Source organism: Syngnathoides biaculeatus, chromosome 9 (assembly GCF_019802595.1).
Source record: "Syngnathoides biaculeatus isolate LvHL_M chromosome 9, ASM1980259v1, whole genome shotgun sequence".
Lineage (NCBI taxonomy): Eukaryota > Metazoa > Chordata > Actinopteri > Syngnathiformes > Syngnathidae > Syngnathoides > Syngnathoides biaculeatus.
Genome location: NC_084648.1, coordinates 12639248 through 12654624, shown reverse-complemented (window position 1 = coordinate 12654624; position 15377 = coordinate 12639248). Strand labels below are relative to the sequence as shown.

Here is a 15377-nt window from a genome sequence, read left to right as displayed (position 1 = left end):
CATACCCTCCTTTGTCATATTTAGCAGCGCTTTTCCACCGGCCCAACAGCGCGTCCGTCTGCAACAAATGTCCGTGCGGTACACGTGGTCAAATGGTTGCACGCGTCGGTTCCAGGGGGCGAAAATGTGCTTTCATGAATATTTTTATTACACATATACATACAACAGGTCTAAATAAATTAATATTGAAATACTTTACATGTCTGCCTGTATTTACAAGTTTGTTTATGGGGTGGCGTTGGCTCTTAGGGCGTTCAAAAGGCAGTTTTACCGAAGTAGTGCGCCCCCCGGTGGAAGCTCGGGTTACAGGTGACTCTCAGAAGTTCCACCAAACACTCCAGCGTACGTTACGATAATGGGGAAGGTCATGTGACCCACCGGAGCGCTTTCCTCGATGAAGCCCCGCTGACTTTAAAAGCGCCGACGATGGCCTCGATTCTGCCCGTCTACCGAACGACCGACCGAGGGGGGCGCGGACGCGCGCACCCTCGCGCTAATCTGATTTTGGATCACTTTTATTGAGTTTTTCTTTTTATTATGGAGATCGACAGATCAAAAGATGCAAAAAGGCGTAGGGCAACATGTTGGAGCAGTTGCCACCCCCGAGCTCCCTCCCTCCCCCTTCTCTCTCTCCCTCCCTCCCTCTCTCTCTCTCTCTCTCCCTCTCTCACCCACCCAGCTCTTCCTCCTCTTCTTCCACTTCCACTCCAGCGAGCGAGCGAAGCGGCACGCCGAGCGATACACTGTCCGAGATCGCTTGTGCTTTTGCTGCAAAGCTCGCGCTGAGCAGAAGTATAATTATTGTTAATATTATTATTATTATTATAACCGAGGCGAGCTGTGAGGACAGGGGAGGGAAAAACTGGCGCAACTATGCACCACGCGCTCTTTCGCGACTCCTATTTATGACTATTATCAAATATTGTTTTTTTTTTTTTCTCTTTCGCGCCCCTGCGGATGCAAAACACCTGACAACCAACCATCGAATGTCGTCTTTAAGGTAAGCAAACGCCCCCCCCCTTAAAAAAAAACCAAAACGACGCAATATTTTCTAGGTGGATAATAACTTTCTGACATCAGGCACATTTGATACATATACATAAACACGCGCCTGCTGGAAGTTTGTCTTTTTTTTGGGGGGGGGGATTTCATGTTTATGGACGAGTTTCACGCGCACCTGTTCAGCATCTTGCACGGGGTTCGTGACTCCGTTCCCAACGACAAATATGATATTAAAAAAGGAAGGCATTAACACGGTTTTTATGGAAAACTCATGTTGTTCGTGGCGTATTTTGTCGTTGTTGTTAGTAGAATTAATTGTTCTAACAATCCAATGGGGTGTGTACTTGTCATGCACGCGCAGCGACAGCTTTAAACCACGTCCCGGACGCTATAAAACCCCGCAAGTGTCGTTATTTTTGACGTGATTACGCGTAAACCTTGTGCGCACGTCGCCTCTCCCGAACCAAAACAAAGCCGTCCAACTTTGTGTCGCAGCAATGTTGTGGCGGCCGAGGCTCGCAACTTTTTTGAGTGACAGGCGTCGCGAGCCAATCGGTGCGCGTCCTCGGGCACGCTCGTCCAATAGGAAGGAGGCACGGGACCGGGATTTAACGCAGCCCAGGAGACGTCATGTCGACCTGTTAACCCTTCACGGGGCATCCGCCACCTGTCAGCCTGTTTGTTATTCTTTTATGCAAAAGTAAAAGTCAGGGATGATTTTATCAGCGCCACTCTATGCATAACACTTGATTACTTTTTGGAATGGATTCCTCATGTATTGGAAGTCATTGAGGGTGCAGTACTAGGCTGTGACCCCCAGAGGCGCTGTCGGTTCAGTCTCAAGTTCCACGTGCTGGGGGAAAAAAAAGAGCAACGCCGGCTGGTGTGGAAAAGAGGAGTTCAGAACATTCTTAAAGAGGGAGTTTACCCAACCAACAACATGAATAAAATATGACCACCAAGTAACATGACAACTTTTTTTTCACCTGTTTAATATAAAAAGTATTCCCATAATTATGTAACTTTAGTCACATCAAATTTGGACCATTTTCATGTGACTTTTTGCATAAAAAGATTTTGTTCATTTAGAAATGCCTTTTTCCCCTGGTGTGACTTAATCTTGTAAAAATCAATGTTTTATATTTTTGCCATATTTTGTCTTTCTTCTCAAATCAAAAGGTCATTTTGTGAAAATTTGATTTCATTTATCCAAATTCTCATATTCTCATTTTATTTCTCCAAAATTACTACCTAATTCTTTCATCGTGACTTTTTCTCATCATATTGAATTTATCACACATTTCTCATTTAAAATCAAACCTATGATTGTATTAAAATATAAAAATTGGAATTTTTTTTCAGATATGTTAACTTCAACTAAAATTATGGTGATTGATATTTTTCATGCAATACTCCGTTTGTGCTGTATTTTTTCTAGTAAAAACAAATACAATTCCAATTATTATTTTAAATCATTGGTCCATAAAACTACAATTTATGTCCTGCTTTTGTTTTCACGCAAGCGTCCATTCCGACTTTTTTCCTTGTAAAAGTTTACGTAGAATTTTGACTTTGTTCTCATAAAACGCCATCTTGTAATATTCTTGTAATAAGAACCTTGGCCAATATGAGGCACGATATGAGGCGCCAGATGCATTCCGTTGGACATCCTTGAAAATATAATTCGTTTAATCTCTGGCTGGTAAAATTTTGATATCAAAACCTCATGTTGGCGTTAGTGTATCGGTAACATTTTTTGTTTTTGCAAGGTGACTCCATGAGCCAGCGATGGAGGCCAAAAGATACCAAAGTCTCTTTGAGGGGAGCGATACCGAGAACAGGTGGTCTCAGATCCCCGGTGCCATGGAGTTCTGCTCTGCCGCTGAGAGCTCCAGCCTGAGCGGCGCCGACGTCCCGATGGACAGCGCCGACGCCAACGTCGCCGACCCCAAAGAGGGCGGCGGTAAGAAACCGGAGCAACCGCTGCTTTGTCCCCGATCAAACCAGCACTTTGGCTTACCGCATGTCGGCAACAGCTCCCTCCACGGTGCAAAGCCGGAAATGGACTCCAAGGAGCTTTCCAAAACCGTGGCTGAGTCCATGGGGCTATACATGAATGCTGCCAGGGAGGCGGACTTTACCTTTGGACAGCACAGGGGCACAGGCAGCCCCGGAAAGATGCAGTACCCGCTTTGCAGGCGGCCTCTCGACGAAAGCCACCGCGGCTCAGTCAAGAGTCCCAAGCTGAAAGGGTTTGCGTTCCAGCAGGCCGCCGGCGCCCCGGGTGACGGAGCCATCTGCACCCCGGCGAGCTCCGCTTCCATGCTGGCTTCGTCGCTGTGCGGCAGCCCCCAGACTTCCAGCCCGGGGGGCGGCAACAACACGGTGTCGTCCACCACCACCAGCCCCCCGGCGGGTTTCGGCCCAGCGTGCTCACCTGTCAGTCACCCGGTCCTGGTCGGCGCCAGGCATAAGAATTCGACGGCGTGCAGTCCCGTGGAGTCCAGCACCGTGGGCTCGTCGCCCCTCATCAGGTCCCCCATGTCCAGCCCGCGGAGTATGACCAGCGTGAGGTCCCCACCATCCTGCAGCGTCAGGTCGTCCGTCTCCAGCCCCAACGCCGTGCGGCACCCCGCCTCCAGTCCGGCCAAGGCCATCGGGAGCCCACAGAACCCTTCCTCGGGAGGCTTCCTGGCATGCAGTCCGGCCGGCGAACTGAGTCTGGCGAAGGGCGACACCCACAGCCCCGAAACGACGGGTCTGATCAGCGAGCCCGACTTCAAGACCTTTGAGTTCCCCAAGGCGGAGATGGTGGACGGGGAGGTGTTTAACGTGGGTTTGGACCAGATGGGGATGGTCAAGTACATCAAGAACGAGCCAGGGACTGATTTTAGGAGCATGTGCTTGGGGGGCTCTAAATGTGACTCCTCCAGCGTGCCATTTATCGCGCAAATCAAGAATGAACCCAACAAAAACGACGAGTGCATGAACCCGCAGTCCTACGGCGACCACTCCCCGCCGCTCGGCCTCTTCCCGGCGTCCGAGACCACCTATTTGTCCTTGAGGAATAACGTAGACGAATACAGCCTCGCCGGAATCTTAGGACCCCCGGTGTCCCTCAACGGGAACTACGACCCCGACGTGTTCACCAACAATGTCCTGTCCAAAGGCGTTAAGCAAGAGTCCAGCGACGGCGGCTACTACCAGGAGAGCAACGGTGTGCCCACGTCGGCCATTGTTGGAGTTAATTCCAGCGGACACTCATTCCACTACCAGATCGGCACGCAAGGAACAATGTCCTTTGCGCGGCACGACGCCCGGGACCAGTCCAACCCCTTGTTGAATCTAATTTCGCCCGTGGCGGCGTTAATGGAGTCGTGGAAGTCACGGCCGGGCATGCCGCAGGGGTCGCTGTCGGCGCGGGGCGACGGATACCCGGGTCAGAACTGCATCGGTGACGTCATGACGAGGTAAGCGACGGATTGGGCGGGTTTGAGCTTTGCCATGAGCGACTCGCCAAACGGTTGACATTTAAAGAGCAGTCGTGTTGGGTGGTGTTGTGTCGCAAAATCATGACTTCTTTTCATCTAAAACGCTCACTTTATTTTGGTAACAGTACAACGATGTGACTTTTAGTTTGTAAAATTGCATTTTTATTCCCTTAACGTTCCCATATAGTTCTCTTTAATACTTCAATTTTATTTCATGTATCATGAAAACTTTATTCTCATATGAAAATGTTATTCTTGTAACATTACAACTTTTTTCTCATTAAAAATATTACCGAGTCACTGCAAGCGTAGTGGCACACACGGCTGACTTTGGTGCAGGCAGCGTGGGATCGATTCCCACTCAGTGATGGTGTCGATATCGGCCCTGCGACTGACCGGCGACCGGTCCAGGGTGTAGTCCACCTTTCGCCTGAAGCTAGCTGGAGTTAGGCTCCGGCCCTCCCATGACCCTCATGGGGCTAAGCGGCTAGGATAATGGACGGATAAAAATATTACAATACATGAGAACTATTTCTCCTGATAAAATAATGGATTTATTTTTATATTCAAACATTAACCCGTAAAATTTCACGTTTTGTATTGTAAATCCCAATCGGCCAAAATTGCAACTATTCTCTCGTGAAAATCTTATCTTGTAACGTTGGGCCTTTTTTTTTCCTTTTAATATTTCAACTTAATTTTTTAAATTATTTTATTTATTTGTGTATTATTTATTTATTATTTAAATGTTTTGGGGTTTTTTTTTTGTATGTATGCATTTATTTATTTATTATTTCATCAAGTACAAGTTTGTAACGTCACTGTAACATTTGTGACTTTCTCATTACATTTCGACATTATTCACCGGTTTTCTCCGTTGCCTCAGTCGCAGTCGTCTTCAGTAGCGTTGAGGCGGTTTGAACCAGTTGCTATGGAAAAAAAATACTGGTTAAAAAAAAAATGGAAGAACTCCACGTCACTCTTAGCAGTAGATCAAAGCATTTGCACGCACTGCTGTATGGCGTGTGTTGTACTGTACCACGCAGTTTACCTTTTGTCACAGGCTTTGCCGGCACGAAAGGCATTCACTGGGGGCGGGGTGGGAGATGCGATTTAACGGGCCAGACCGTTGGCAGCGTCATAAATTATGAATGATTCATGACGCGCTTTTGTTGCCAGACTGACTGGCGAGGCTGGATTGGATTGTTGAACAAGGCGAACGGGCTAAAGGGAACTACTGGAACGACGCGGCTACGCGAGCAGCTCCTATAGCGAAGTTCTGCTTCCGACGTGTTGCTTGTGAACTCGAAATCAGAAGAATGTAAAAACTGGGATACAAAAAAAAAATATTCAACTGTTAGAAAAAAAATATTCAACTGTTGATGACGAGATTCGAGCGCATGTATGCTGGTGAAAAGGTAGGGATTTTAAAAGTCCAGACAGAACATGCCCCCCTTTAAGACTCAGTAGTGCCCCTTCGAATTACCTGACCTCGCTGAGACCAGTTTCACCGATCAACACAAAAATGGGCGGACTTACGTATCATAGGTGTGTCAAAGTCATTTTTACCGGGAGCCACATCGTAGTTACGGTTCCCCTCGGAGGGCCGTTACGACTGAAACCGTGAAAATCTTCAATCGCCTCATCATATTTACCCATAAAATTTATGAACCGGTTTTCAAATCGGAAATCAAGTGTAAACTTTTCCACTATTGCTCAAGCTTGGGAACACAAAAATGGTCACAATATCTCAACGTTATCATTTGTGATGTGATACGTTGAAATTTTGGTAGAGATTTGAACCAAAATAAAAAATAAAAAAATCATAGAAGTTGAAACATGATTTGCCATCGCGGGCCAGATCTGGCCCCCGGGCATCGAGTTTGACACCAGTGGCCCATCAAAAGAGGATGCACAAGGTCTCACAGATCGATCCTAAAAAGTGAACAGGACGTCAGCCATTTTGATTTGAAGCAACCGTGTTTTGGGGGAATACCTTTAACAAACACGCAAAAAGGAGCCCCAAACCGGACCAGCACCGACAGACGTTTGTCAATTGCGAAATTTTTAACTTTACGCCGATGTATCATAACGTCAAAATTTGCCGACCACTTGTGATATTCCGCGCCTGGAAAGTCGGCCGTCTTGGTTCGACGCAGCCATTTTTTGCAGGGCAATAATTCCGAGACTCGTACTCTGCTCCCGATCCACACCGGCAGGATCACCGCCACCTTAAATCCTAACGAGATCCAGCTTAGCCGTGAAGTCAGACAGGATGTCGGTCAAAAGATTTGGCCCACATGCTCCGAGCAGACCCAAAGACAGACAGAACTTTGCTTCTGTATTGTACCACATAATGGCCCGATATTTCATTGCCATTGAAAAGAAAACCAAAAAGTTACGTAACCATTCAAAATCCCTGCAAACTTTGATCCGCCGAGAGCTTTGGACAACACAGTAAAAATCCCCTGACACCCCCCCCCCCGCCGCCCCCCTTTCACTATTCGTTTCCGCTGTAAGTGGTTTTAATTAAAGATGGCTTCTCATCTGAGCATTCTTTCAGGAGAGGAGGACTTTTGTCCTGTTTTACGCAAATGTTGCGTGCCCGCAAAAGGGGCATAAAATCACGTTTACGTGATCGGAGATGAACTGAACTTGAGTTTGAAGGCACGTATTCAAAAAGGTGAGCGTTTGCATTTGAAAGCGCATCACTAAATAGATTCATATTGATGACGACAAACGAGGAATTTTAGCATGCTTGAGACTTTTACAAGTGTAAAAAAAAAAAAAAAAAAGAGATACAGAGGTTGGAAAAATGTCCACACCCATCTTCAAATGCCGATTTTTGTGATGGGAAAAAAATTTGGAACAAGAAAAATAATTCCATCCCTCATTCATGTGAGGTATAACCTTTAAGCAAATTGGGGAAAAAAATAGAATCGAATTAATTTGCTCAGCCCTTAATCACACAGGAAGTCTCAAAGGTCTTCACAGGCCCACAAGTGACAAAAGATTGGTGACGTCCTTTTGAGCTAACTCAAAAAATAAAACTGGGGGTTGACAGACACATTTTTGTCGCGGCCAACATTGTAGTTGCGGTTTCACTCGTAGGCCTGTTATGACTGTCAAATAACAAATATTGAAGTAACACCTTATATTATTACAGAGGAGCGGCACGGTGGGTCAGATGGTAAAGCGTTGGCCTAACTGTTCTGAGGTACCGAGTTCAATACCGGTACCGCCTGTGTGGAGTTTCCTCCCACATTCCAAAAACATGCAGCATTAATTGAACTCTCTAAATTGCCCCTAGGTGTGATTATGAGTGTGGCTGTTTTGTCTCCGTCTGCCCTGCAATTGGCTGGCAACCAGTTCAGAATGTGCCCCGCCTCCTGCCCGTTGACAGCTGGGATTGGCTCTGGCACTTCCTGCGACCCTCACGAGGATAAGCGGCAAAGAAAACGGATCGATGGATTAATATTATTACAGAGACGACAACTGACTAGCTTTGAACATGAAAGTCAAGGGTAATACTTTGTATGCTGTTATTGAAGATACCGTACTATAAAGAGTTTGGTAACAAAAATACATGATTGCAACAGTTTAGTCCATATGACTTTTTTGTTATAAATTTTAGCAACAATCATGATTTGCTTTCACGGGCCACAAAACAATGATGTGGTGGCCCAGATTTGGCCCCTTGGCCTCGAGTTTGACACCTGTGTACTAGAACATCCGAAGTTCACTTTTAGTTAATCAGAGGCACTTTCATTGTGGTGGTGCTCTATTGACTTCAAAGTGTTATGAACTTAAGTATGATTGATATATATATCTTTTTTTTTCGTGGCAAGATTTGACACCAAGTTTTCATTCTACTTGAGAAACGTTTCCCCTAAATAATCTGTCTGTCGCATGGAAGTAAGCAAGGCGACCGGCTCGGTCTGGATGCCGTCCAACTCTCAATGTTCCGCGAAGGGCCGAAAAGGCGGACCCCAGAGAGTGTTCTAATGAGCCTTTAATTGTATGTTCCTCCGCTAAATGAATGGATACAAATGATTTGATGAATTCAGACGCCGCCGGATACTAAATTGCCAATTAACGGTTGAGCGTGCACAAGCGGGCTCGCGGTGCATTCTGGGCCCTCGTCTGTTGTTTTGATCGCGTAGTATTTCGACAGCCGAGGCTGCCCCTTTGTCACCGATTCACGGGAAGAATTTCAAGACGCTACCAAGGCGTTGCTGTCTGGTTTGGTGGTCTTGGTATTGAAATCGCCAACTCCCACTGGAGCGGTTCGCGTCTGAGTGTGAAGTGGCTGGGATGAGAATTAGAACCTCCAAATCTGAGCCTGTGGTACTCTGTTGGAAAAGGGTGTTGTGCCCTCTGGGTCGAAGAACAGATCCTTTCCCAAAGGGAGGAGGTCAAGTATCTTGGGGTCTTGTTCAACAAGGGTTGGAAGAACGGAGCTTGAGATCGACTGACGGTTCGGTACAGCGTTTGCGGCCATGCAGACTCGCTTAGACAGGGTCAGAAGCATTCAGGAAGGGCTGTCCTTTGCATAGAGAGGAGCCAATTGAGGGGACTCGGGCATCTATTCAGGGTGCCCGCTGGATGTTTCACCCTAAGGACAATCCAGGACATGCTGGTTTAGTACATAACTTAATCCTCAAGTCAAAAGTCAAGTAATTCTCAAATCATTTATTTAATTTTTGAACAGTTTTTAATAGTTTTCATTGTATGCTATATTCATATATTAGTGGGCAAAAGACAGAACCTTGAAGAACACCGAATGAGATATGATGATGATCCCCCTCGCAGTCAGCTGGGATAGGCTCCAGCTCACCTGACCCTAGTAGGGATAAGCGCTACAGAAAATGGATTGTTGAACGCTGAGTTGTTGAGCTGCACAATGCCTCACATTTTTTAGGTACTGGGGTCAAATCTCTTCCTCAAGCATTCCAAAAAAAAAAAAAAAAATGTACATTTTTGTGTATTTCAATTTAAATTTTTTTGCAATACTTTCTACACAAGTTTTGCATTTTGTACACGTGCACAGATTTACTTTATTAAAAAAAAAGAAAGAACACTAGCTCATCCGGCATCTCGAAAACTCTTTTAATTACAGAGCTCTCCCGCTTGTTCCCCCCCGCAACGGTAATAAAAAGGACAAAAGCGAGCTGCTAGTTCTATTGTGGTGCATTTATGGATGACGCACTCACTGCCAGTTCACTCATCATTTATATCAGTGGCGTAAATAAAATTTGACAATGACTCCCCGCTCAAAAATACTGTTAAAATAAATTGACATCTCTTTGGCACGCATTCAATAAAAGGGGAAATTTTTAGTCCTTGACAAGGGACTTATTGACCGGCGAATAATATTGCATCATTTTATCTACCCAAAGAAAAGTGGGCCCCAAAAGCAGGATACCGTGACACATCGCGATATTGTAGATTTTTAAGCAATCATTACTATTGGTTTTTACGTTATACTGGCATGTCCGAATTTCATTCATTTCACCTGTACAGTAATCCCTCTCTACTTCGTGGATCACCTATCGCGGATTCAGTGCATCGCAGATTTCTGTCCCCCGCTTCCCCTCCCTCCCAAAAAGCCAGATTGCTAATAAATTGCCAGTTAAATAAATATGTGGCACGGTGGATCAGTTGGTAAAGCGTTGGTCTCACAGTGCCTGTGTGGGTTTCCTCCGGGCAGTCTGGTTTCCTCCCACATCCCAAAAACATGCAGCATTAATTGGACACTCTAAATTGCCCCAAGGTGTGATTGTGAGTGCGGCTGTTTTTGTCTCCATGTGCCCTGCGATTGGTTGGCAACCAGTTCAGGGTGTACCCTGCCTCCTGCCCGTTGACAGCTGGGATAGGCTCCAGCACTCCCCGCCACCCTTGTGAGGATAAGCAGAGAAGAAAATGGATGAATGGATAAATAAATGAACAAACAAACATAAAAAATAACGGCAGCATACATTAGTACATTACTATAGCGGGAAGCCGCATTGATAGGGTATCATGTGGCATCCCCAGCAAGGCAACAAGGACCTATGAAGCAAAAACATAAAAAATAAAATAATAATGTCATTTACCCCTACTTTGTGGGTTTTCACTTTTCGCACGTGGGTCTAATGCTAATTAACTGCGAAAAACGAAACTGTATTTGTCTGGTGCCAGTTCACAATACACGTCTCAAGGTACACATGGAGCTGGCCTTGAAAAAAATTAAGAGCAGGAAGAGACAGAGAAGATCCCCAACAAAGCCGTCCACGTTCCCACAGGACAGAGGATAGATGCCTGTGAGAAATGTTGAATGCCATCTTTGTATGTGTTGCTCCTCCATTAGTGATAGAGTAGCATGAAGGATTACACTGAAAGTACTGTAACATCTATGCTAATTTTAGTTAGACCATCCGTGGCATTTCTCAATATACAGTAAGTTAGCATTAAGCTGATGGACTGTTATAAATTTCAACTAGGAGTGACAAAAGCGGCTTGAAGCAACCACGCGTCTTATTTATAAAACTGTGCACGTGGGTAGCCCCCCCTCCCGTTTCATCAAACTAATGTTACTCCATCAGAGCGAGAGAGTGATATCTGTGTATGTATATTTTCGCGTATGCCAGGAGGGTCTCGAACGTGTCCCAAGGGTTCACTGTATACATAAAAAAAAAAAAAAAAAGTAAAATAAGAGTGACATCGGGGGGGTTTGTTAAGTATCCAGCAGCTTTTCCACCCCCCCGAGTCTGCAAAAATATTCTGAAAATGTCTTGTTACGCGTTGAGGCAAGCGCATGAATAAATCACTTGCTGCAAGCAAGCAGTCCAGTCCGGTGGAGAATGAGGTTATTTTGCAACCCCCCCCCACCCCCCCAACTCTCCCCACCCTCCCACTTTGGAAGCGTTCACCTAGAGCTCATGAATAGTTAGCGCGTCGGGTACAGCCCGCCTCAAACCGGAGGCCGGCGCTTCTCTCATTGAAGCCTCTTTTTTGGCGTGAAAAGATGTTTTTCAGCCGTGACGCATCGCCCCGCTGGCTTGGCAAACAATTGAATCTTTGTCATTCTCGCAATATTCCCCATCTTTCACGTGTTAGGAGAAGTATGCGCATTCGCTCATTGATGTTGAAGTGAATTAAACCGCGGGCGCTTTTCGCAGTATTCCTGTCCCTTTTTGTCACAGAGATGCAAAAAAATAATGGAGACATTGTAATATCCTGTACATGCCAGGGGAGTAGTTGGTGATTCAGCTTGTAAAAAAAAAAAAAAAAAAAAAACCCAATACTTTTTTTTAACATTACATTTTAATACCATTAATTAGAAGTTATTTTATTTATTGTTGTAAAAAAAAGTTTGATTTAAAGTCAGCAGTGGTTGTTGCATTTAACATTTTTATTAAACATTTATTTATTTATTTCTATTTGCTGGATTTATATATTTTTGGTTTAACAAATGAAAAATGAACATATTTTTTAGAAGTGCAACAAATAATCAATTAATAAATAAAAATAAAACTAATCCAAAATAATCAACAAATAATCAATTAATTGGTGACCAATCGCTTATCAAATCAATGGATAACTATCTTGAGGATTTTTGACCTTGTTGAACTTGAAATTTGTCAGAATTTCATCCTCTCGAAATATTTTCACATTTCAGTCCCAAAACTGGCCAATTATCTTGGTGTTCAATCAACCTTTTTTTTTTTTTTTGCCAATGTTCAAATGATTCGTTCCCGTCCTTTTTCGAGTGAGTTTTCTTCGGTAGACGACGACGATGTGCACAAACTGAAAGCCACGTTAAGAGTCTCACTTGACACTGGCAACACAATGCGGGCTGGACCCCATAAAAGTGGGTCCGCTGTTGGCTGGCGAGCAGTTTGAGGGGGGACGGGGGGCGGGGGGGGGGTAGTGCTGGTCTCCCAGCATGTGTGAATGCTTGTCCTCTTTTGAACCTCTCCCTAAAAAAAAAAAAAAAAAAAAAAAAAAAAAAAAAAATGGAGCCCCGTGACACGGGCCCTGGCTTTTCGCGAGAGTCCGGTGCCGGAGTCGCTCTTTTAATCCACTCAGCCCACTTTTGACTTTGAACTAGTGATGGGCTCTCACTTGATATGAAAGTATGATGATGATAGTATGTTACTGTTTTAATTCAAAATTTTTGGGGCTTAAAGTTATTCTTTATTTACATTCACATTGCATAGTTAAAAAATAATATATGTCTTTTAAATATATATATATATATATATATATTATATATATATATATAGTATTCATGTTCATTATGTTATATTATTTCAAAATGTAAATGATTCTTTATAAAAATTACAATTATATCAGTCTTACAAAAAATTACATCCTATTTATTTTAAATGTATATATTGTATTCTTTTTCATTATGTTACATTTCTACATTTAAATCATTTTTCTTTCAAAAATGTTTAAATTAGATCAGTCTTTTTAATTACTTCATTAATATTTTAAATATATATATTGTATTCTTTTTCATTATATTACATCATTTCTAAATTTAAATGATTTTTACTTTAAAAATATTACAACTATATCAGTCTTTTTAATTACATTATATATATTTTAAATATATATATTGCATTATATTTCATTATGTTACATCATTTCTAAATTAAAATCATTTTTCTTTCAAAAATGTTAAAATTATGTCAGTATTTTTAATTACTTTATATATATTTTAAATATATATATATTGTATTCCTGTTCATTATGTTACATCACTTCTAAATTTAAATAATTTTTCTTTCCAAAATATTAAAATGGCTTTTAAATTACATTATATATATATATATATATATATATATATATATATATATATATATATATATATAGTATTCTTGTTCATTATGCTACATAATTTTTAAATTTAAATTATTTTTCTTTCAAAAATATGACAATTATATCAGTCTTTTAAATAATTTTTAAAAATGTTATTTTTAATTATATATTTTTTTCCTCACCATATGCAGTCCAAGTCAACAGTTTGTACACACCGTCTAGTTTTCTTTGAATACTAAACTGTTATCTATATTATTTTTCACAACATCGTGTACCACTTATTCCAATTTTCATTATTCATTACAAAGTCATTATTTGGCAAAATCCTCCCATTCATTTTCATGACATAACATTTGCTTATTTACATTTTTTTTTACAATAATTTAGTCAATTTAAAAAAATGTTAAAAAAAAAAAACAAAATATTCGTTTTACGTTGTAGCTGTTATTCTTTATATTTGGACAAAAGAACGCCAGACACCTGTTAAGACATTTAATTGTGGAAAGAAATGTAACCTATAATCCATCTCCCTTAACAGCATTTATAAAGAACTGTTTATTGTTTTGAGCACAGACGGGTTACTGGTTCCACTTGTCTGACAGACAATAAAATGACTCGTACAGTTAAACGTTTTTTTATGACGGCGCAAGTTAGGCTCAGCGAGAGAGAGGACGCGTCTTGACTGTCATTTTGACGAAAAGACAAAAGTCCCGTCGGACTGGTCACGGCTCCTCTTCTTTTACTAATTTTTTTTTCTTTCTAACATTTAACTAAAACTTGACTCAGCGTTGACGCCACAGCGCCCACGTTTTTCCTCCAGTCGCTGTTTGTGCCTTGGGACGCTCGCTTCCGAAACGCGCCGAGTGAAACCGTTTCACCCAAGCGCCGCTGCCAACTGCAATTAAACACATTAATGCCATCATTTGCCTGTGACTCAAGTTATTTGGCACCATTAAAACACCTGAATAAGCAGTCGGGAGTCATTTGTGGTGGTGTGTGTGTGTGTGTGTGTGTGTGTGGGGGGGGGTAAATAAAGTCGATGGGAGTCGGGTCTGAATTAATACTCAAGGGTGTGGTGAAGTCTTTAAAGGCGCTGACCTAGATTTGGGTGCTGGGCCTTTTGGTGCAGTTTATTTACGTTACTTCTTGAAAACTTTTAATGCGGATTTAACGTCATTTCTCTAAGACCGTCACCTGTAGGATTGAAAGTAATGATGTGAGAAAATGCAACATACTGTATGTAGCCTTTTTCTGTGTGTGTGTGTGTGTGTGTGTGTGTGTGTGTGTGTGAATGTGCACAAAATTCTAGCCAGTCAAAGTTTTCGCGTTCAGGCCGAATTTTCAGTCTTACTTTGGCACTTTTATTTTGGGAATTTTTGACATGTCCCATTTTGTTGGTGGCTAATACTATTAATGAGCTTCATGTGAAGGTTCTTTGTTTGTCTTGAATACTTTAACTATTGCATCGTCATTTATGCTCCAGTATGTATGAGGATAGCAGAACAGTGGTGAGATGTGCTGTAGGTGTGTCAGAAGAATTTAAGGTGGAGGTGGGACTGCAACAGGGATCTGCCCTGAGCCCCTTCCTGTTTGCGGTAGTAATGGATAGGCTGACAGATGAGGTTAGACTGGATTCCCCTTGGACCGCGATGTTCGCAGATGATATTGTGATATGCAGTGAAAGCAGGGAGCAGGCGGAGGAACAATTTGAAAGATGGAGGCACGCACTGGAAAGGAGAGGAATGAAGATCAGCCGAAGTAAAACACAATACATGTGCGTGGATGAGAGGAGAGTGAAGCTCCAGGCAGAAGAGATAGCGAGCGTGGACGACATCGAATACTTGGGGTCAACGATGCAGAGCAATGGAGAGTGTGGTAAGGAAGTGAAGAAACGGGTCCGAGCAGGTTGGAACAGCTGGCGGAAGGTGTCTGGTGTTCTATGTGACAGAAGAGTCTCCGCTAGAATGAAGGGCAAAGTTTATAAAAGAGTGGTGAGGGCGACCATGATGTGCGGATTAGAGGCGGTGGCACTGAAGAAACAACAGGAAGCTGAACTGGAGGTGGCAGAAATGAAGA

At 43.0% G+C, this 15377-nt stretch overlaps 1 protein-coding gene across 1 annotated transcript in view; it reads left to right on the top strand.

Annotated features, from left to right (window-relative positions):
* The first annotated feature begins 720 nt into the window (after window positions 1–720).
* The window catches only part of nr3c2 (nuclear receptor subfamily 3, group C, member 2), a 91278-nt gene continuing 76621 nt past the window's right edge, over window positions 721–15377 (top strand). Inside the window, exons 1-2 of the mRNA XM_061828757.1 lie at window positions 721–1000; window positions 2772–4472. Coding sequence (XP_061684741.1) covers window positions 2791–4472 — 1682 coding nt within the window. The 5' untranslated portion in view covers window positions 721–1000; window positions 2772–2790. The remainder of the gene's footprint in view (window positions 1001–2771; window positions 4473–15377) is intronic.